At 43.0% G+C, this 22,003-nt stretch overlaps 1 protein-coding gene across 3 annotated transcripts in view; it reads right to left on the reverse strand.

Annotated features, from left to right (window-relative positions):
* Positions 1-21,544, reverse strand: part of EML6 (echinoderm microtubule associated protein like 6) — a 285,579-nt gene extending 264,035 nt beyond the window's left edge. For all 3 annotated transcript variants that reach the window (XM_021087539.1, XM_021087538.1, XM_021087537.1), the window contains exons 1-2: positions 21,294-21,544; positions 19,816-20,534 (exon numbers count right to left, since the gene is read on the reverse strand). In XM_021087539.1, the coding sequence (XP_020943198.1) occupies positions 19,816-20,012 (197 nt within the window). In that variant the 5' untranslated portion in view covers positions 20,013-20,534; positions 21,294-21,544. The remainder of the gene's footprint in view (positions 1-19,815; positions 20,535-21,293) is intronic.

The following is a 22,003-nucleotide window of genomic DNA, read 5'->3' on the forward strand; positions in this document are numbered from 1 at the left end:
CACATATGACGATCACCATGAGGGTCTCTGGCAGGCCCTCAATCAATATCTGCGAGAAGAATCTCACCCTCATCCATCCCAGCAGCTGCCTATATAAGAGACTATTCAATCTGCTCTCCATCTCTGGCCTTCTCTGATCACCATGTCCCCCCCAGTGAATGGCTTAGAGACTACAACTGCCACGTATGGGTTGGAGTCTAGGACTCTAAGGTTTTCCATGATGGGATTATGTAAAGTAACTGTGGCTCTCTCTGTCTCTCCCTTCTGGTTTTTATTCTCCACGTACAGAAAGAGCATGGCTTTGGAGTCAGGTGGGTTCAAAGCTGGGGTCTATCAATTATTGGCTATGTAACAATACCTTTGAAATTCTGCAGGATTACCAGGAAAAATGTATACCTGTAAAATAGGTGTAAGGAGATATATTTCAAAACTTACTCAGGGCCCAGTGAAGTTAGTTTGATTGTTTTTTTTTTTTTTTCCTGTATTTATTTTTAAGTCACTTGCCAAAGTCCCTTCATGCTTTATTTAACTGAATTCTCCTAATAACCTATCAATAGGTCTAGAGGAAGAAGCTGAGGCTGACTGGGTAACATTTAATAAGTGGTAGAATCAGATTCAAACCTAGGTCTGCTGGCTCTGAAGTCCTAGTTCTTTCTACCACCTGAAGTGCCTCCAAGGTGCTGGGTGGGTGGGGTAGGAGACACAAATAAGAAAAACACAGCATGATGTGAGAAGTGCTGCAAGAGAGGCATGGGGAAAATGCCATGGGGGTCCTAGGAAAGGGACACTGATTCTGCCTCAAGAGACACAGAGGGCTTCACAGAGACAGGGTGCTGGAGGGGCCCCTTGGACAATGTGAATCTGCCCCACAGACAGTCTGGGTAGGACATTCTAAGCAGCAGGCTTGTGTACAGTTAACAGAGAGATGAAACCATTTCAGTCACTGCAAGGAGTAAGGTTCGTGATGGGAGCAAAAGTGAGGGAGGGTGGGGAACAGAACTGTGTAGCAAAAAGGTAGGGTGGGGCCAGCCTGAATGTTTGATGCCTGTTCCAGGAGCAATAGAGCCAGCAAAAGTTGTGAAGGAGGGTAAAGATAGATTAGATCTATACTTTCGAAGGCTAATCCCAGTGCAAGCATAGCAAAGGGATTCTGGAACCCAGAACCACTTGGGGAAACTTTTCTTTTTAATGAATTGATTTGTTCCATGACTGTGAATGTTTGATCATTTGGTTAAGATGGTGTCTGCCAGGTTTGTCCGCTGTAGTTGTTGTTTGTCCTTTGTAATTAATATGCTTCTTATGGCAAAGTACTATGTAATTGTCAGGTTCCTCAACAAACTTTCATTACAACATCTAGTGATTTTCTAACTTGCTCATTCCACCTATGCATAATAGCTGATGTTCTACGTCTTCTCCCTTTTAGTTATTTATATCACTATAGATGCATGGATTTTTAAAATTTTAGTCGATGGATTATAATTCACAGTTATATTATCTCAGATGTGACCCATGGAAGTCCCCTAACTCTGGCTCTTATGTCATTTGAATATCTCCCCTTATTCTATGAGCAGTGCTGTACTTTCTAGCACAAGAATCTATTTCAGACTCATCGTGCATTTTCCCTGCCCCAGGCCTGGAATCAGCTCTCTTTATAAGGAGTTCTGACTCTTTGTTGTAGAGAATGGTATTGAGAAACAAGTTCTTGGTGCTGGGTGTGTGCCTGCTGGTGATGTGTCATTGTTTGTCAGTCCTCTCAGTGGACAGAGCAAGGAAAGTCTGCATCTGTGCGCGCACATGTGTGCACACACAGTTACATAACCACATACGTATTTCAATGGGAAATTCTTTAAAACATAGATTTAGGAGACTCATAGTCAGACCTACTGCATCAGAATCTTTAGGAATTGGCTCATAAATATCTTTTTTTTTTTTTTAAGTTTAGCCAGGTTTTCAAAGAGAGGATTAACCAACCAGAGGAGTGAGAGCAGAGGCAGGAAGCTACTATTACTGTCCTGTTAAGGGGTGTGAACTAGGGTGGAAAAAATAAGAGTGAGAGGATGTGACCAACTGGACTTGGGGCTGATGGATAGCGGAGATGAATGAGGAGGGAGTAATAGGCACTCAAGGCTTCCTGCAGCCTGGTAACACTGTCATTTACACAGGAAGCACTGAATACAGGCTTATTTATTTGAACATCTTCCCACTTTTCCCCTACACTTTATAAAAAATCCAAGTGAGGAGTTCCTGTCGTGGCTCAGAGGTTAATGAATCTGACAAGGAACCATGAGGTTGTGGGTTCAATCCCTGGCCTTGCTCAGTGGGTTAAGGATCCGGCATTGCCATGAGCTGTGGTGTAGGTTGCAGATACAGCTTGGATCTGACATTGCTATGGCTGTGGCATAGGCCTAGGGCTACAGCTCCGATTAGACCCCTAGCCTGGAAACCTCCATATGCCACAGGTGCGGCCCTAGGAAAGTCAAAAAGACAAAAAAATAAAAAATCCTAGTGACATTCTGGGTAGAAAATAACTATGAAACATTCTAGAATTTGTATCTCCCCCACCATACTTTATCAGAGGGACTAAAGATTGAGAGTTACCCAAGACCAGAAGGATGACTTAGGAATCCGTTGTCAGCAGGCCAGGCTCCCACACAGATAAACACGGCCTGGCCAGAGTGACTGCGCTCCTGTCTACAAATGCAGAACAATAGACCCCAGGAGGCTTTTTACCAAGAAGCAATGTCTGTAACAATATCTCTCCTTGGCCAAAAACAAAATTTTTTTAAAGAGCTAGAATTTGTTAGAGATAAAAGCCATTTAGCTGAGATAACTGTTTACTATCGCTGTAGCATAAAATTCACCAGAGCATGAGCAAAATATATAAAAGCAATGTAAGAAGAAAAATAAAGTGAAAAGGAAATGGCCCTTGGAATTCAAACTGCTATAATGGAAAGTTTAAAACCCAGAGAAAAATAATCATTCCCAGTGTTTCTGTAGTAACAGCAATTCATCAACAATCTTCTTGTTGCAGAATCCACAGCGCCCTTTACTAGACCTGCCTTGTTGCACTCCAGTGATACTGTTGAGGCTCACCTTGACATTGTCTCTGCTCTTAGCTTCCAGGGCACTCTACCTTCCTGGCTTTCCTCCTGCTCTGTGACAGTTCTCACTGCTCACAAGCACCTCTTTCTTTGCTGATACCCTAAACGTTGATCTTCCTCAAAATCCTAAGCCTGGCCTCTTCTCTTTCCTTCATGTGCTCTCTGAGCTGTCTCTTCCCCTCCCATATGTCCCCCTGCAACTCACAAGTCTCTCTCCGGAGCAAGGGACCCACACCTTATACCTTCCTTCTCCCCTACCACCTATATCCAATCAATCACCAGGAATCTGGAATCTCCAGTTATAGTCTTTGCTTTTCTTTGTGTACTATCATGATGATCTCACGCCTGGATTACTTCAACTACCTCCAGACTATCTTTCCAACAATCCATTATTCACACTGCCGCCAGAGCGACCAGCCCAGAGTCTAAATCTAATGATGCTCCTTCCTCCAGAAAGTCTTTCCGCCAGAAGGCCTTCTCTGACCACCACCCACTCCCATGCATGGATTAGGTGTATGTCCTGAGGCTTTTACATGCTAACTATCATAGACCTGAACATACCACGGATAACTGTTCACTGATTTACCAATACTGCTATCATGACTATAAATTCAAGACATGCTTATTATTCACCGAAGTGTCCCCAGTGCCTAGTACAATATGTGACACATAAAAAAATGCTTAAGTATTTGTTTTAAGTCAGTTCTGTTCTTCTATTTCAGGGGTTCTTAACCTAGAGTCCAGGTATCTCTTAGCAGAATTCAGGAAGGCTTATGTATTGAGATGGACTAAAAATTACTAAAGATCTTTATTTTTCACTAACTTGTATCAGACTTTAGTATTTCCTATCATTCAGAATGTAGGCAACAAACTATAGTAGTCCCTGTGTCCTTGAGATCAATAAATCACATATTTTCATATCATATTAGAGTTGTTACAGATCTTTCAAACATCATGTATACTCCTGCAGCATACAGAAGTTCCCAGTGCAGGGGTCAAATCAGAGCTGCAGCTGAAGCCTACACCACAGCCACAGCAACACCAGATCTCAGCAGCATCTGCAACCTACGCCACAGCTTGTGGTAACACCGGATCCTTAACCCACTGAGTGAAGCCAGGGATAGAACCTGCATCCTCACAGAGACATCAGGTCCTTAACCTACTGAGCCACAACAGGAACTTCTATTTACCACTATTTTGAAATCATTATTAAATAATTATTAAAACTGCCAGAGGAATTCCCATTGTGGCTCAGTGGTAGTGAACTCAACTAGTACCCATGAGGATGTGAGTTCGATCCCTGGCTCTGCTCAATGGTTTAAGAAGTCGACATTGCTGTGAGCTGCGGTGTAGGTTGCAGACATGGCTCCATTCCCGAGTTGCTGTGGCTGTGGCGTAGGCCAGCAGCTGCCACTCCAACTTGACCCCTAGTCAGGGAACCTCCAAATGCTGCAGGAATGGCCCTAAAAAGAGGAAAAAAAAAACTGTTAGAACTTTCAATTGTATGAGTTAATAAAGAAGCACATATATCACAATATACTAAAACTATATCTATATTTCAAAATAATTATTTTCCTTTTAATCCTATTTATTTATTTAGTCTTTTTAGGGCCGCACTTGAGGCATATGGAGGTTCCCAGGCTAGGGGGTCAAATCGGAGCTGTAGCTGCTGGCCTACGCCACAGCCACAGCAATGCCAGATCTGAGCTGCATATGCGACCTACACCACAACCCATGGCAATGCCAGATCCTTAACCCACTGAGTGAGGCTAGGGATGGAACCTACATCCTCATGAATACTCGTCAGATTTGTTTCCACTGAGCCACCAGGGGAACACCTATGTATTTTATTTCATGCATTAGGAAACAGTATTCCATGATAGTGGGAGTATAAATTGATACATCCACTTTGGAAATCTATATGGCAGTACCTAGAAAAACTGATCATATATGTACCCCATGCTCCAGAAATACTGCTCCTATGAAAAACTGCATATAGATGTTCACTTGTACTAGAATGTTAACAGTAGCCAAAAGAAACTAGAAGCCACCCAAATGCCCATCTACAGTAGAACAGATAAATAATAATATTTCTACACAATGGAATATTGAATGGAATTAAAAATAAACAGGTAGAAACACAGATGAATCTCATAACATAATGCTAATTAAAAGTAAACACACCAAAAAAATGCATGCTGATCCCACTCCTGGGCATCTATCCAGAGAAAACCATGACTCGAAAAGATACATGTATGCCAATGTTCATTGCAGTGCTATATACAATAGCCAAGACATGGAAACAACCTAAATGCCCATCAACGGAGGAGTGGATAAAGAAGACGTAGTACATATACACAATGGAATATTACTCGGCCTTTAAAAAGAAAGAAACAACGGCATTTGCAGCAACATGGATGGATATAGAAATTATCATGCTAAGTGAAGTCAGTCAGACAGTGAGACACCAACAACAAATGCTATCACTTACATCTGGAATCTAAAAAAAGAACACAATGAACTTCTTTGCAGAAGAGATACTGACTCAGAGACTTTGAAAAGCTTATGGTTTCCAAATGAGGCAGGTTGGGGGGTGGGGGGATGAGCTGGGGGTTTGGTATGGAAATGCTATAAAATTGGGTTGTGATGATCATTATACAACTATAAATGTAATAAAATTCATTGAGTAATAAAAATAAATTTTTAGAAAAATTCATGGTATATATACTATGTCTTTTAAAAGTACCTTAGGCAAAACTAATCTACAGTGTTAAAAGTCAGGATAGAGGTTGCTTTTGCAGTGGAGATTGTGACTGAAAAGGAACACTCAGAGGTCTCTGTGAGGGTCTATTTCTTGATGCGGGTGAGGGTTACTGGTGCATTTGGGTTTTGAGAACTGATCTGGCTATACACTATGATAGGTGCACTTTTCTGTTATCCAGATTGTACTTTGGTAAAAGGGCAAACCAGAACAAACCAACCTATTATTCTGAGATGGGATCCATAGGCTTCAAGGTCTGTTGAAGGTGGTCAAAAAAGAAATGCTATCCTAACCAGAAGTTCCAAGGGGGTTATCTCAAAACAAACAAAAGTCAACATATAAAAGTCATTCATTTATTCATTCAACAAATACTGATTGTTTTCTACATACCAGGCATCATTCTGGGCACTGTAGGCAGAGTAGTGAACAAAAAGCCCTGCAGCACAGTGGGTTAAGGATCCCGCATTGCCACAGCTGTGGTGCGGATTGAATCCCTAGACCAGGAACTTCCATATGCCCCAAGTGTGGCTCCCCCATCCAAAAAAAGAAGCTCTGTCCAAGTAGAGCTTATATAAGTGAAGAGAGACACAGGCTCAAAATAAATGAGATTTAAGGGGAAACATAAAACAGGGCTGGGTAATAAGGAATGTGTTGGGGAGGGACCTGGGTTTTAAATAGGTAGTCAGGGAAGCCCTCACTGACAAGAGGACATGGAGCAGGGACCTAAGGGAGAGGAGTCAGGTCACATGACATCTGAGAGAAGGAGGAGCCAGACAGAGGGAACAGTGAGTGCAAAGGCCCTGGGGCAGAAGAGTGCCTGGGTGTCTAAGAAGCAGCTAGAAGGCCAACGTGACTAGAGTGGAACAGGGATTGGAAAGAAAACAGATTAGATCACAGAGGTAACAGGAAGCCAAATATCTCTAGAGGCTGACAGGCCATTATAAGGACTTTTGCTTTTATTCTGAGGGTTCTGAGAGGGAATTAACATGACTTAAGTTGCAGCCAGATCAACTGGCCATTTTGTTGAGAATAGAATGGGAGGGCAAGGATGAAAGGAGGTAAGAGGCAGTGGGTAAGAGGTCTTGGGGAAAGAGCATGAAATGAGAAGAGGAGAGAACAGAGGCCATGAGAAACACACACACACACACACACACACACACACACACATGCCTTATTGCTGTTGTTATTGTTGCTGTTGCTATTGAGCCATGTGAGAGCAATCTGCTTTATACCTCTTCATTCCTAAATATCCCTAAAATAAGTACTTTCTCTTATATAACTGCACTGCTAACAAATTTCAAATTTTAATGTTGACACAATGCTATTACCCAACACACAGTCCCATGTTCAAATTTTACCCATTGCTCCAATACTGTCATTTCTAGCAATTCCCACCCACCGTGGTCCAGGTTCACATACTGCATTTACCTCTATCTTTTTAGTCCCTTTAAGCTGGAACAGTACTTAAATTCCTGTGTCTTTTATAAGAATGACAATTTTTTTTTTTTTTGCAAAGTACTGGCCACTTTGGGTATATAGGGTCCCTCAATTTGTACTGATCTGTTTTCCACAGGGTTAACACCCTGTCCTGCATTTTGGGCAGGAAAACATGACAAGCGATGCTGTGGAACCTCTGTGTAGAAGGTGGGCCTGGGGAGAGGAGAGCAAGGTCAGTCAGGGAGGCAGGAGGAAAGCAGAGGCTACAGTCTCAGGGAGAGAAAAGGAGTGCTGAGCTGTGAGGAGGTTACACGGGGTGGGGTGGGGGCAGCTGCTCCAGAGGATGACTCCAGTGGCTGGTGGAAGAACCAGTTCATTACACTGAAAAGTGAACAGATTCAAAAGGAGGCAGTAAATGGTGACAGATTCTCAGCACTTTTAGAAAGGATTTCAGGAGGCTCTTAGAGATCATATACTAAGTCAGCCCGCTCCTTTTTAGAGGAGACCAAGGTCTGTGTTAAGTCCCATCTCCAGAGTCACCAGTCCAATAAGAGGCAGAGCCAGGGCAATGCTCAACCCCATGGGACCCAATCCCCTTATACAAGGCTGTAAGGCTGTTCTCCCTCTTCTGAGAAGACTGGCACAGAAGGGAAGAATTGAAAAGTTAGTACATAGAGTAGAAAGCCTGTGCCTTCAGTGATCTCTCTAGAATGTAAACTGGCCTTGTCTTACTCTGTTTAAATCCTCTCAGTGGTCCCCATAAGTTGTGAGATGAGCTGTAACCCCTCAGTGTTGCACCGCCAGCCCCCAGATCCAGCTGTATCTCCCAACACACATTCCTCACTCTGGTGATACTGAACGACCCTCCCTTCAGGAGGCCCTCTGTGCAAGCTATTCCCAACCCTGGTTTTTGCTCCTTCCCCAGCCCCTTTCCACCTGCCCACCAAATTGCTCTTCACCCTTCAAAAGCCACTTTTTCCAGGAGGCCTGCCTCTGAATGCCCACTTTGGGTATCTTTGGGTGAAACTCTTCGCGGCCAGAAAAGACTTTTTAACTTATTTCAAGTTGGCAGGTGTTACCTTACAATCTCTGTAGATATCCATCCTACATACATGTTCCATCAGATTGTCAAAAGGTGCTTTAAAAACCCTTATGTTTCCTAAATCTAAAGGGATACAAATAAAGATTTTCTTTATAACACAGACAAAAAAATCTTAAGTCATTCAGAAGGTATGTTTTATTCACTGTATGACCCATGGTTACATCCCTGTGGATCCATGGATATGTGTCTTCAGTGGTTGTTTTTCCATCTAGACCAGGAGAGCAATAGGAGGAAGACACATAGAATTTGGCATCTGAATTAAGAGCAATGCATCAATTGGTAATTATTGCCATTCAAACATTTTTTTAAAGAAGAACATTCTGAATCCTACCTCTAAGTGCCAGCTGAAACTATATTTTCAGGATTTTCTCCTCACAAACTGTACTGAATGACTTCTGTAGAAAACTTACCCCCATTTCATATCTTACCCCTTCCAAATAATTTGAGATGTGAAGAACTAACAACAAATAAAAATACATCAAGCATTTAACCATGTCCACAACAGGTACTAGGGAGGGGACATACAGAACTTGGATCAGGTGGAGAGATGGGTAAATGAGCAAATGCAGAACAATGAAAGCAATGACTTCAGCAGGGAGGTACTTGCCTAGTGACCTGGACACACAGAGAAAGAAGGGCTGAGTTGTCAAGGTAAGGCTTCAGGGGAGATGACATTGCACTGAGAGTGAAGGAAGAAAAAGACAGTATAAGTGGACAAGGGAGGGGTCATGTCAGGCAGCCACAATGGCATGTGCCAGAATGAAGACACACAAAATAGGATGCTGGGTCCAGGGAACTGCAAGGAGTTTGATGTGGCTGGAGGATGTCAGGACAGAGAGGGACATCAAGCTGGAAGGAGAATGAGGTGAGGGACCAGGTCGTAATAGTCCTCAGAGACCATGTTGAAGGAGCATGGATAAGCTTGAACCTTATCCTGCTGGTAATGGGGAGCCTTAGGTAGGTTTTAAGTCTGGCTTGAGGAAGATTCTTTTTCAATGTCTGTAAGATGGCCAAGCTCACTAAATCATCCAGGTTTCACTCACAAAACCTTACTACTCATTGCCAAGGCTGGTATACACCAGCATCTGTGCCAGGTAAAGTATGGAAAACAGTTCTTTACCAGCTGGTAAATGGCTGCTGCCCTGGAGCCTCACCTCTTTCACTCACCCCAGGAAGCCTCCTGTATGCGCCAACAGGCCATGTCTCTCTACTAGCATCAGCCCCTATTCCCATATGCTCCCTTCTACCCTGTACCCCCATTGCCAGATTACAGCGGGAGAGGGAACACTCTTGGCAGGAGCACTAGCACCCCAGGAGGCAAATGCTTGATGTCCACATAGCCCTCCAAGGCTGTGATCACCAGCCAGTGATCAGCATTCCCTAGGGCCAAGACATGGCCTCTCATGAGAAATGAAAATGCCATGATGTATGGTGTCACCAATATTTTGTTTTTAAAACCTTTTTAACATCCCTTTCCTTACCCTTTTCTTGCCTTCAACTCAGTATTTCTCATAATTGTCCTGCTCCGTTCTATGCATCAAAAAGTTATTTGGGAGTTCCCACTGTGGCACCATGGGTTAAGAATCCAATTGCAGTGGCTTGGGTCGCTACAGAGAGGTGGGTTCAATCCCCTGCCAGTGAAGTGGGTTAAAGGATCCAGTGTTGCCACAGCTGCAGCACAGGTTGCAGCTGCAGCTGGGATTCAATCCCTGGCCAGGGAACTTCCATATGTCTCAGGTGCAGCCAAAAAAAGAAAAAAGAAATCATTTGTCACCTCCTCTTCTAATCTTACCTCCCATACATAGCAGAGTTGCCAGTCATTCCTTCTCAGTCCCTTCTTAAAAAACAATCTTCCTTAAAGGAGCAACCCTTTGAAATCTGGTCCCACCCTCCAGGTTATAATTGATTGAACTGGTAGACATCTGATCCTGCTAAACCAATTAGATTCTCTTTCCTGGAAGTCTGAAATTAAGACTCGTAAGACCTAATCAACTGGTTTTGTAGGACCAAGCTAGATAGTCATGTGTAGTGAGGGGGTTGAAACACGCCCCCCCCCTTTTTTTTTGGCTATGTGCAAAATGCATCATTGAGTTAAGAAACCAGTCTGCAGTCAGAGAAAATCAAAGCATATTTTATCCAGAGAGAAGCAGAGATGTGAATTCCAATGACACGTGGGAACACCTGCAAGAGAAAGAAATGGGAAAAGACTAACTGCCTCATAACTGTACAGTGTCTGAAAGGCCAGCCATACTCTCTGGAATTGGGTTCCAAAAGATTTTCTTACAACCTTATGATCCCCTCCTTAATTAAGTTTCTTTGAGAAAATTTCGGTTCCTTGCAACTGATGATCTCTTACTTAGAAGACATCCTGTCAACTATGGGTCTTGTTTTATATTAACCCATAAAATCAACTCACAATGAACAGAGAAAAGTGTTTTAATGACATTATTAAACAGCAGTTAAACTAGACAAAAATCCCTGTGCCTTCAAGTAACTGTCAATAACCTTAGAATAATTCTCTGATCAGCCTCTTTGTGTACTAGCCATTCTAAAGAAAGACTCTTTCATCTCAGGGAGGCAGAGCTGGCCTGCCCCTCCCCTCCTTCATGCTAATGGGAAAGAGAATGGAGGAGAATTAGTGGGCACTGCTACAAGCCTTCAACTTCTAGACTGAGGTCATCCAGCTGTCTCCTTCCCATTGAGGGAATAAAGGAGTGAACTGATAAAAAGGTCAAGGGGCACCCTCTCTGGCCACCCCCTTTGCTTTCCAGACCCCCTTGACTCCCTAAGCTGCCTTAGTATACCTGTCTCCAGCAGTAAGACTGAAGACTGTAAGTTCATTTTTAAGACTGTAAGACTCTCTATAAGTAAACAAAGCCAATGTATAGACTGTTGCTGGTCCTTAAACCAGCAGTTGCTAAATACTGCACTAGCTCCTCAAAGAATAAATGGTTACTTTCTTTAAATATATATAAAGTATATACATATATATATATATCTTTCATAGCATATACAGCATCTTTACAAATACAGAATAGTAACCAAAGGCTTGGATTCCTATTACTTCTAGGTTAATGTTTTAAATGATGGTTTGCTTCTGGGTCCCCAAACATTCAGTATCTTCTGTATGAGAGGAATGAGCTGCCTGATAGGGCAATTCAAAGGCTACAGACATCCAAGACAATTCAATGGGAAAGAAGAGTCTTTTCAACAAAGAGTGTTGGGATAACTGGACATCCACATGCAAAAGAATATGTTGGATGCCCAATCTTACACCGTATATAAAAATGAACTCAGAATGGATGATCTGGAGTTCCCGTTGTGGCACAGCGGAAATGAATCCAATTAGCAGCCATGAGGTTTTGGGTTCCATCCCTGGCCTCCTCAGTGGGTTAAGGATTCGGCGTTGCCATGAGCTGTGGTGTAGGTTGCAGACTTGGCTCAGATCTGGCATTGCTGTGGCTGTGGTGTAGGCTGGCAGCTGTAGCTCCGATTAGACTCCTAGCCTGGGAACCTCCATATGCTGTGGGTGCAGCCCTAAAAAGCAAAAAGAATGGATTATCTGCCTAAATGTCAGAGCTAAAAAGATAAAACTTTTAGAAGAAAATAAGGGAATAAATCTTTATGACCCTGGTTTCTTAGATATAACACTAAAAGTATAAGTGACAAAAGAAATAAATTGAACATCACCAAAATTTAAAAATTTTATGCTTCAAAGGACATCATCAAGGTGAAAAGACAACTCACTGAATAGGAGAAAATGCCTGCAAATATTTCAAAGTGATGGACTTATATTCAGAACATATAAGTAACTTACAACATAATAGGACAAACTAATTCAAAATGGTCAAAGGATTTAATAGACATTTTCTCCAAAGAAGATATACAAATGGCCAATGAGCATATGAAAAAATGCTCAAAATTATTAGTTGTTAAGGAATGCAAATTAAAACCACAGTAAGATTCCACGTCTCAATCATCATGATGGCTGTAATCAAAAAGACAGTAACAAGTGTTGGCAAGGATGTGGAGGAATTGGAACTCTCTCACATTGCTGATGGAATTGTAAAATAGCGTGACAACTTTGGAAAACAATTTGGCAGTAATTCAGAAAGTTAAACACAGAGTTCCCATATGATTCAGCAATTCCACTCCTAGGTATATACTCAAGAGGCTAGAAAACATGCACCTATATATACAAAGGCTATGGACACACTCTTCCACTCCCTACAGGCCATCTCCTTAATTTGTTCTAGCCAGTTCCTGCTTGGCCCTCTCTGGAAAAGAAAGGACACCATGCTAGGTGCCAACTTAATGAAAAAAAATTGATGCTGTTAATCTAAGAATTTAATAAATATATGAATCATATATATTATTAATATACGCATGTATATTTCACAAGCTGGCAATATCTTTTGTGTTAAAAAAACACTCGTCTATTGAGCTCTGAAAGATACCAATAAGATCCCTAAAGTCTTGCTACAGAGTAGACCAGCAGCATTAGCATCAACTGGGAGCTGGTTAGAAATGCAGAATGTCAGGCTTCACATCAGACTTACTGACTCAGAATCTGGATTTTATTAGCCAGTGCTCAGGTGACTCCTATGCATAATGATATTTGAGAAGAACTGTTTGCTGTCAAGCACTTTAATTACATTTAAGACCAATCCACATATGGTAAATCAAGTTAAACCTACAAGAGGAGGCTGATTGCTGAGGATGTGTACTCTGCTCGCTAAGGGATGGCTTTCCATGTGGCTTCAGCCTACCAGGGAGAGTTAGTCTCAGAAGCAGAGCCAGCAAGGTAACCTTCCAGCAGCTTCCTTTTTCTTCTTTGGTGACAAATACATAACCTACATTGCAAAGATGTTCAGATCACATCTTTGAGGGCTGGAGAGGCCCTAGGATATTAGGGTTAGGGATGCTGCATTAGGATTAGGGAAGCTGCCATGGAACGGTTTTTCACTTGCCACAGAGTAATCTACATTCTGATTGACTGTTGGTGGTGGAGCCAATATCATTCTTTATAAGAAAGCATACTCCAGGGTAACATTTTTCAAGCACTGAGCCATTATACAGTAACCACATTTTAAAAGTAAAAACATCATCACATATTCTGAATTTAAAAGTGACCCATAATACGACAAGAACAAGCATACTCATAACAATAATGGAATGGAATATCTGTGACTGTCCTGAGAAATCTAGGACATATGGTGCCAAAACCCATGAGGCATCAATGACCTGGATGAGAACTACTATGACCTTGGTCTTTCTCTGGATAGCTATACCAGAGTCCTGGGCATACCTAGTTCGCTCCCACCCTGGCACATCTCTTCATCACATCCTCACTTACCTGCCCTTCCCATCCTTCAGGTATCAGCTTAAACACCATCTCCCTAGAGAACTGCTCTGGAAACCTCATCTAAGGTAGCGCCCACACTCCCACTCAGTCCAGCTCCCCTCCACAGTCATTCCCTCCTTAGTACTTATCTCAATCTGTATTCACCTTGCTTTCTTATTCATTCATTGTTGGCCTTTCCCACCAGAATGAGGGCAAGAATCTGGTCATGCTACATACTGCACTCCTGCACCTGCTACATTCCAGAGGTGAAAAGAGTTTTTGATGAATAAACAAATGAAAAAGAGTCAAATGTACCCAATTTAGATAAATAAATCTTAATAAAAGTCACCAGATGATAGCTTCTTAACAGAAATGGTAATAGTAAAATTATCTAGCAAGAGACCATAAGTTTCCATCAAAACCTTTCATTTCATGCTCATGCCAATGAACAGAGCAAGTGAGAGCCAAGGAACAGTGGATGGTACCACTGTGTGACTTTGCTTAAATCTCCTTCCTTCACTGAGCTATGTCTGTAAAATGAAGACTCTCATTCAGAGTTGTGAGTGAGGGGAATTCTGTGTGTATGTATGTCTGTGTATGCATATGTGTATAAATAATTACATATGTATACCTAGTATCTGGTACAGATCAGACACTCAATATGGGATTGATTCTTTATAGTTACCCCCATGTTTCCTTATTCAAAATGTCAAAGGACTCAAGAATATGAAATCACATCTCCAGACCTTCATGTGAAGCTGTTTACCCAACACTCCAGGCCCAACCATGTCTATCACATCCTTCTCTTCAAATTCAATGAGTTCATTTGTATGTGTAGCACCAGATTATTTTAGCATGTCATAATTAACACCTTTAAAAGTTTTTAATATCTCATAGTAGATCACTGTTTCAGGTCATTGCTTCAAAGCTGGTGATGTTCCTCAGGTGAACTTGACCATGCTTCCATTTCTAGACAGAGTTCTAGTGATCTGCTTCAAACACCCGATGAATAAAGCACAGAATTGATAAACTGAGTTTACAAGGAGCTACAAGCTCATTGAGTTGTGGTTAGAAACAAGGAGTGGTATGGACCAGAGTGACTAAAAAATTTGAAAATCTGTAAAGCAATGAAGTGACAGCTCTGGGCTTTTAGAATCAGACCATCTTGAGCTCCAATTCCCATTCTACAATCTGCTAAATAATGACCAGGGGCAAAATCTTTAACCACTCTGAACCTTGGTCTCCCAGTAAACTAGGGCTTACAGCAGTGCCAATGTCATGGGGTTGTCAAGAGGATGGAAGAGATAAATCTGTACACACATTTAGCACTGAGTCTACACTCAGGAAATGCTGGCTCTGCTTATTAAATGCATTCTCAGCCTCGAGGATCTTATACACATTTACAAATGAAAACATTCAGCATTAAAGAATAGCATTAAATGATACATATTAAGTGGGTAGTATTGGTCACGAAAGATGCAAAACTTCAGGAGTGCATAGCACCCTTTCATCTATGGACAGTAAAAGATCTCAAGGGAGAGGTGAGATTTTTTTTTTTTTTTTTTTGTCTTTTTGTTTTTGTTGTTGTTGTTGTTGCTATTTCTTGGGCCGCTCCCGCGGCATATGGAGGTTCCCAGGCTAGGGGTCGAATCGGCGCCGTAGCCACCGGCCTACGCCAGAGCCACAGCAACGCGGGATCCGAGCCGCGTCTGCAACCTACACCACAGCTCACAGCAATGCCGGATCATTAACCCACTGAGCAAGGGCAGGGACCGAACCCACAACCTCATGGTTCCCAGTCGGATTCATTAACCACTGCGCCACAACGGGAACTCCGAGAGGTGAGATTAAAATGGGTGGGGCTATGCAGGACACAGATAGAAAACACTATGGGGCACCTTGTATGCAGTCTCCACAAGCTACAACATACCTTTAAACCTCCATTGCCTGGATGAGACGTTATTTTACAGATGATAGCTGAGACTCACAGAGGGTTAGTAACTTCTCCAAGTCGCTCAAATGGTGGCAGATCTAGGTTCAAAATCAGGTCTGTCTGATCAAAGCCCTGCTCCCACCACTGTGCCATTGCTGGGAGGGGAACAAGGGGAGCGTGAAGGGGGAGATAAATCATTCCAGCCGGAGGCAGGAAAAAACAGAGTAATATTACTACATGGCAACTGGGAAGGAAAAAATTTGTGGTTTTTTAAAAAAAGGAAAACAGGAGTTCTCTGGTGGTCTAGGAGTTAAGGATCTGGGATTGACACTGCCGTGGCTTGGGTTCAATTCCTGGCCTGGGAACTGTGACACGCTGCAGGAGCAGCCAAAAAAAAAAAAAAAAAGAGTGGGGAGGAAATAAAGATAGAAAGGTAGGCTAAAGCCAGAAAGAATGGACAACTCATGAATCTGGACTTTAGACTGTGGACAATAAGGAATCATTGTTTGGTTCTTGGTGTGTGTGTTTTTAATCAAATACTATATGACTACTATCATTACTAAAAGCATTTATAGAGCACCAACTAAGGGCCAGGCCCCACACTAAACCATCTGCAAATATTATTTCTAATAGTTACAATTCTGCAATGTAGGTGTTGTTACCCACCCCCTCACAAACAAGGCCTTGAGAGGTCCAGCCACTCATTCGGATGCCTCTAGTAAACAGCAGAGTAGGTTCAAACCTGAGTGCATGTGAAATCAAAGTCAGTGCCCTTTCCCCTAGAAATGGTGCTGCAGAAAACCCCCCTTACAAAAGAGAGCTGAAAAATAAGAGAAAAGAGAATGCAGACAGAGGGCTGGTCAAACACAGTATAGGCATCCAGAGTAAGGACATAAAAGTCTCAGATGGAGTCACTGTGAAAATGGGTGGTAGGTGATAGAGAGCAAATGTGCTCAGGACCTTTTCTTTCATTTGCTCCAGTTTTGGTCATGGTCTGCTACCTGTTTGCAGAAACTGCAGTTACTAAGTTAGTAATTTTCCCTGCGTCTATTATTGTTCTGGTGTTAGCTCAGGAGCAAACTCTGTTTTAAGTATTTACTTGTCCCGTCACCACATTATCAAAGCTAAAATATGCCATCATTCCCTACTCTGTTATCTGTGTTGACGAGTAATCATTCAAGAGAATAAAACTAAGCCTCCGCAACCAATAAATCACATTATGCTTCACGTATCAACATTTTTTTTTAATTTTTGACTTAAACACATAGTCTGTCAAATCAGGACACATATGCTGAGCTCTAATGAGCTCTGCCAAATCCTACATTATTATTAAAGTTCATGGTAATCTCAGAGATGACACGGTTTTCTGAAACAGAGTGTGGTATCAATATTTGTTGGGCTGCTTTCTAGTTAATATTCTAGGGAAAGCAGCACAATACAGCAGCAGGAAATGTATGCATTATGAATATATCTTTCAAACTAAGGCCAAAGCTAAGTGGACAATTACTTATATTATCTTGTTCGATGGAATCAAGAGTTAGAAGCTTTAATATTCATGTCATGTTTCCAAAAATCCCGAAATATTTTTGCACTAAAACCTTAGCTTTGGTCCTCATTCAATGACAAACTTCAATATTTTAAATAGAAAAAAATTAGTAGTATAACTGAGCTCTACAGAAATGAGTTGAAGTTCATGAAGATAAAAGAGTACAAATTTCCTCTCCATATACACAGTGAATACATTAATATTCCCAACACTTTACAATATTAATTTCATATATCTAATATCTTCTGGGAATAAAATTATGAAGGAAATGGCACTTAAGTGTCCCATATCATAAGAATAAAAACAAATATGGTTTGTGTACTACCTTTACTGGAAAAAGATATTTACATATATATAATAAAGCAAAATAACACCATAAACCTTCTATATTCTCTAATTTTGCAGCTCTTAATTATATAATGATCTGTGGTTTGTGGTTTTTAATCTGTTGGACTTAATTTTATTCCCATGTGCAAAGACATATATGGATATTAAAGAACTCTGCTCCCACTCAGACCCAAATAAATATGGAGAATTTAGCAATAAAAACCCTTTTATCTGCAGGCAGGCTTGCTATGTCACTATTCAGTGTAAAAATATAACCACCTTAATAAATAAACCAGCAGCTAAATTGTCTTTTTTTCCAGCAATCTGCAAACCCAGTTACACAAATAACTTCATTTACCTTTTCTTCAAATCCTAGTGTTTCTTAAACTAAGCCAGATACCATCACATCCCCACTAGTCCAACAGCCTGTCATAACAGCAGCAGTTCACTGCAACTCCACCCTTTTCCCACCTTCAGTTTCAACAGTGCATTTAATTTTTTTTCCTATTAGAGAAAAAAAATTAAGATTAGGAGTTCAAATCCTCAAAGTAGTTCAGTGAACTGTCACATTCATATTATTTAACCACAGGGAATTTTCTGTTAATTGCCACTCTCTCCCTTCCCCCAAAGGACTACATCTTATTTTGATGGTATAATGGAAAGCACTGCATTAAGAAAGAGAGAAAACATAATGGGTTTTAATTTTTAAACATCTAACCTTTTCACCAGTCACTGTTAATCATTTGTACCTGTGACTTTAATAATCAGCCTGGCAATTACAGAGGCACAATCTCCAGGAAGGAATTAGGTAAGGATGCCCCAAGCACAACCATTATCATCTCAGAGAGAGAAAAAGAAAGCTATTTTGTCAGATGTGACATGAAGAAAGTTTTACATGTCAGTTCCGCCAAATCTTGAGAACAGAAGAGTATCTAAAAATCTACATCTTCTAAAGGTCAAGATTTTTAAAAAACATATCTCACTGTATTTTCAAATATTAAGTTTTTACTTTCTGTAAAAAATTTTCAACTCTAGGGCTCAGGGGGAAAGAAAGGCTGCAGAACAATCACACTACAAGGAGGGGGGGAACAGTCTTTGAAATTATTCTTCCCACGGAGAAATTAAGACATTAACACTACACCACATAACCATTTATTTCATTAGGAAAGGAAACTTAGAGCACAGGTGGCGATATTCTGAAATGTGATGGAAGTTGTTCTACATCAATGAACACACAAGTCTGGAAGGTACAAATATGGTCTCTGTCAGTTGCAGTCTATCCTCACAAGTCATTTTCCCTGTGGGCTGAGGCTCCCATAGCATGGAAATCTTCCCTAACTGCCCAAGGCTGAAAAGAATTCCCTGTGAACAGCATCTGGACCACACCTTGTTTGGTCATAGGAGAAGCTGTTATGGGCTGGAGGAAAATTCATCTGGTCCAAAGATAAGAGGAAAGGGCCAAAAATCAAAATACAGCCCTGTACAATTTACTCAGGAGGACCCCTAAAATGGCTAGTCATCCAGTTTTGCTCTTCTAATCAGTCCCGGCCATTAGCTGCTATATGTTGGTCATTCTGTGGGCTGGCTGGTAGGATTGTGTGGTCCAGCAACTGCCAGCCTTTTATATCCTCAGTGATGGTATGGAAGCATCCATTTAGTGGATAAATATGCTTTTTGGCATTAAGTTACTACCAAGTGAAATATTAGAGAACAAACTCCCCACACACTGCAGACATTTCCATTTCAAAGCATCTGAAAAATATGAAATTACCTTTAACAAAATCTTTTAGGTTTTTGGGGGGTTTTTTTGTTTTTAATTTTCAATACTCCTGCTTACTAGGAAACTTCTGAAGAGCACCCCTGCCCCCAGAGACGATGCCCACAGTTTAGGTTATTGGTCCTATAGTTTCCTAGTTAGGTAGGGAAGAAGTGTTTGATAGTTACCTAGGATTCCTTCCACTTGTAGCTGGAATGAACACCAAAAACGCATCAGGATACTTAACTCCTTAGAGATTTAAAAGGCTTCCGGAGGAATAAGGATAAAAGGGACCTCTCCCTCCCCACCTGCACCCCCTATCCTGTTTTTGCCCTTGCCTTAGAATCAACAGCCCTTCTGTAATTCCATGCGGTTCCTGAGAGAATCCTTTATTCCATGGGGCGCCCGGATCTGACTCCAGGGAAGCCCAGTGGGTCATCCTGCTCCTCACCCTTCCAACCTCCCCACCCACCCAACCTCTCCCCATCGCCCCAGGCCACCTCCTTACCTGATAATGTCGTCGTTGTGTCCCAAGAAGAATTTTTGGCTGTGCTCGCGGGTATTGTAAACCACCCCGACTCCGGCCACAAAGTAGACCACCTCCTTGCCAGCGGTGTAGTACAGGTTGTTGCGGCACTGGTGACCCCGGTACCCGTACACCCACTCCAGCCGGAGCTGGCAGCTGGGAGCTGTCCGATCCGCCATGATAAGCCAACCCCACTCGCCCCCCCGGCCCCCCCGCGCGCGGGTCCGTGGCCCCTGCGCGCCGGGTCTGTCTTCGCCAAGGCTCGGGCTGTGGAGGACCTGCAAGGGCTCAATGTGCAGCACCGGGCGCTGATTTCCGCGGCGACGCACACACACAGACCAGCGCGCCTGCCGCCACCATCATCCGCTGCCGCCGCCGCCAGAGATGAGCCGCGGGTGAGCGGCCGCCAGACCCCGCCGGGCGCCCCGGCTCCCTCTCCCTGAGCGAGACGTCTTCGAGCACCCGCTTGCAAGCCTCACTGCACCTGCGGGCTCTGGCCCTCGGGAGAGATTCTTGAGGGGGTCACCCCGCCTTTTAAATCAGAGATCTGCATATCCAAACACTGATTACCCCGTTCACTCACTGAAGTTTGTAGTGTGGAGGAGCCTCACAGCAGGCAGTGGGATTTATTCTATGACAGCTTTAATTTGACAAGGAACTTGGGGAAGCTTTGCCATCACCATCCTTGGATCCGAAACTGACTGTATATATCCAGGATGCGATAGTGAGAAAGAAAGAAAGAAACAGATATTTTACATAAGTCACCCAGTCCAAGAAAATGATCCCCTAACTAAACCAAGTTTTTTAAAAACTGTCAACTACTTCCCCTTTCTCCCTCCAGATCCATCTTTTCAATGATATGAAATATGTCCTAAATGCGGCTATGACTTGAAAGACCATTTGTTGTTTACCCATTAAGCCAGAGCAAATATGCAACGGTCATTTTTAGATGCTCCAATTAGTTGTCGTGTAGGTGTTCAAAATTCATACCCTCTGTGAACCCTCTTTTGGCCGAGAAAACCATAAAGAACTTAGCAGCTCTCACTAATCAGCAACTCTAACAGCAAGCGTCATAAAAGATTTTTCTGAATTGGAGACACTAGTGCAGTTGGAGGAGGAAAGGGCAATCTACAAATGCTCCTGGTTCGGAAGAAATTAAATAATTAACAAGTGGACAAAATCGTGCACCTCTCCCCAGGAAAGTCTGCTCTAGCTATGTGGTCCCGTGGGCTCAAGGGTTATGCCTCTAGCTCTAGCCCGGCGTAGGGACAGGATGCCCGCGTAACCAGTGGGGACAGTAAATCACACACACGCGCACGCACACACACATCCCAGGCATCAGTCGGTCGCCGCGGATCCGAGGGATACCAGTCCCCAGGGACATCCCGGCCCGCGCGCACTGCCGCGGTGGCGGTGTACTGCACTCCTCCCACACCCGATCCAGCTCTCGCGCCTCTAACCTCTGCTATGAGGGGGGGCCGCCAGCAGGTCCCGGATCTCGCAAAGGCGAGTGAAATCCTCTGCTTGCCCTCCCCTACCCGCCTTCTGCACCCGAGGATGGGCTTCGTCACTGGGGTGCAGCGGGAGACAGATTCTTCCTCAAGACTGGGCTCCGGGGGCGGGGCCACAGCGCCGCTTGCGGGAACCGCGGCTGCTGGTTACCAGGCGAGATCTTGGCTCTTGGAAACGGCGACGCCCCGGAGCGCTGGGACTACCCCCTCCCTCCCCGCCGCAGAGTTGCTCCCTTCCCCTGTGCATCCTGGGAAGTCTAGTCCTCTTCAACCCAGCTCCTGCTGGGAGTGTGCGGGGCCAGACCACAAATCCCAGAATTCCATGCTCCCCGAGTGGGTTGTAGCGAGGCCGTTCACTTGGTCTGCGGTGCAAGAGGTTCTCACGCTGAGCAGAGAAAGGCTAGGCAAGGACGACCACTGGACAGCGCCCTGCATTCCCTAGTGACTGAGGCGGCTGGCCCGTGAGCTTGTGTATCTAAAAAGAAGAGCAGTGGGGATGGACTAGCGACCTATACCATCCCTACGGCCCACCTCAAGAAATTCTCCTGCACCTAACGGTGAGGGCTACTGTAGGTAGCCGACTCAAGCCCAAGTTTGTTTCCTACTTCAGTTTTACTCTTTATTCAGGTTGATTCTAATCTGTTAAATTTCAGTGCTGC

This window comes from Sus scrofa, chromosome 3 (assembly GCF_000003025.6).
Source record: "Sus scrofa isolate TJ Tabasco breed Duroc chromosome 3, Sscrofa11.1, whole genome shotgun sequence".
NCBI lineage: Eukaryota > Metazoa > Chordata > Mammalia > Artiodactyla > Suidae > Sus > Sus scrofa.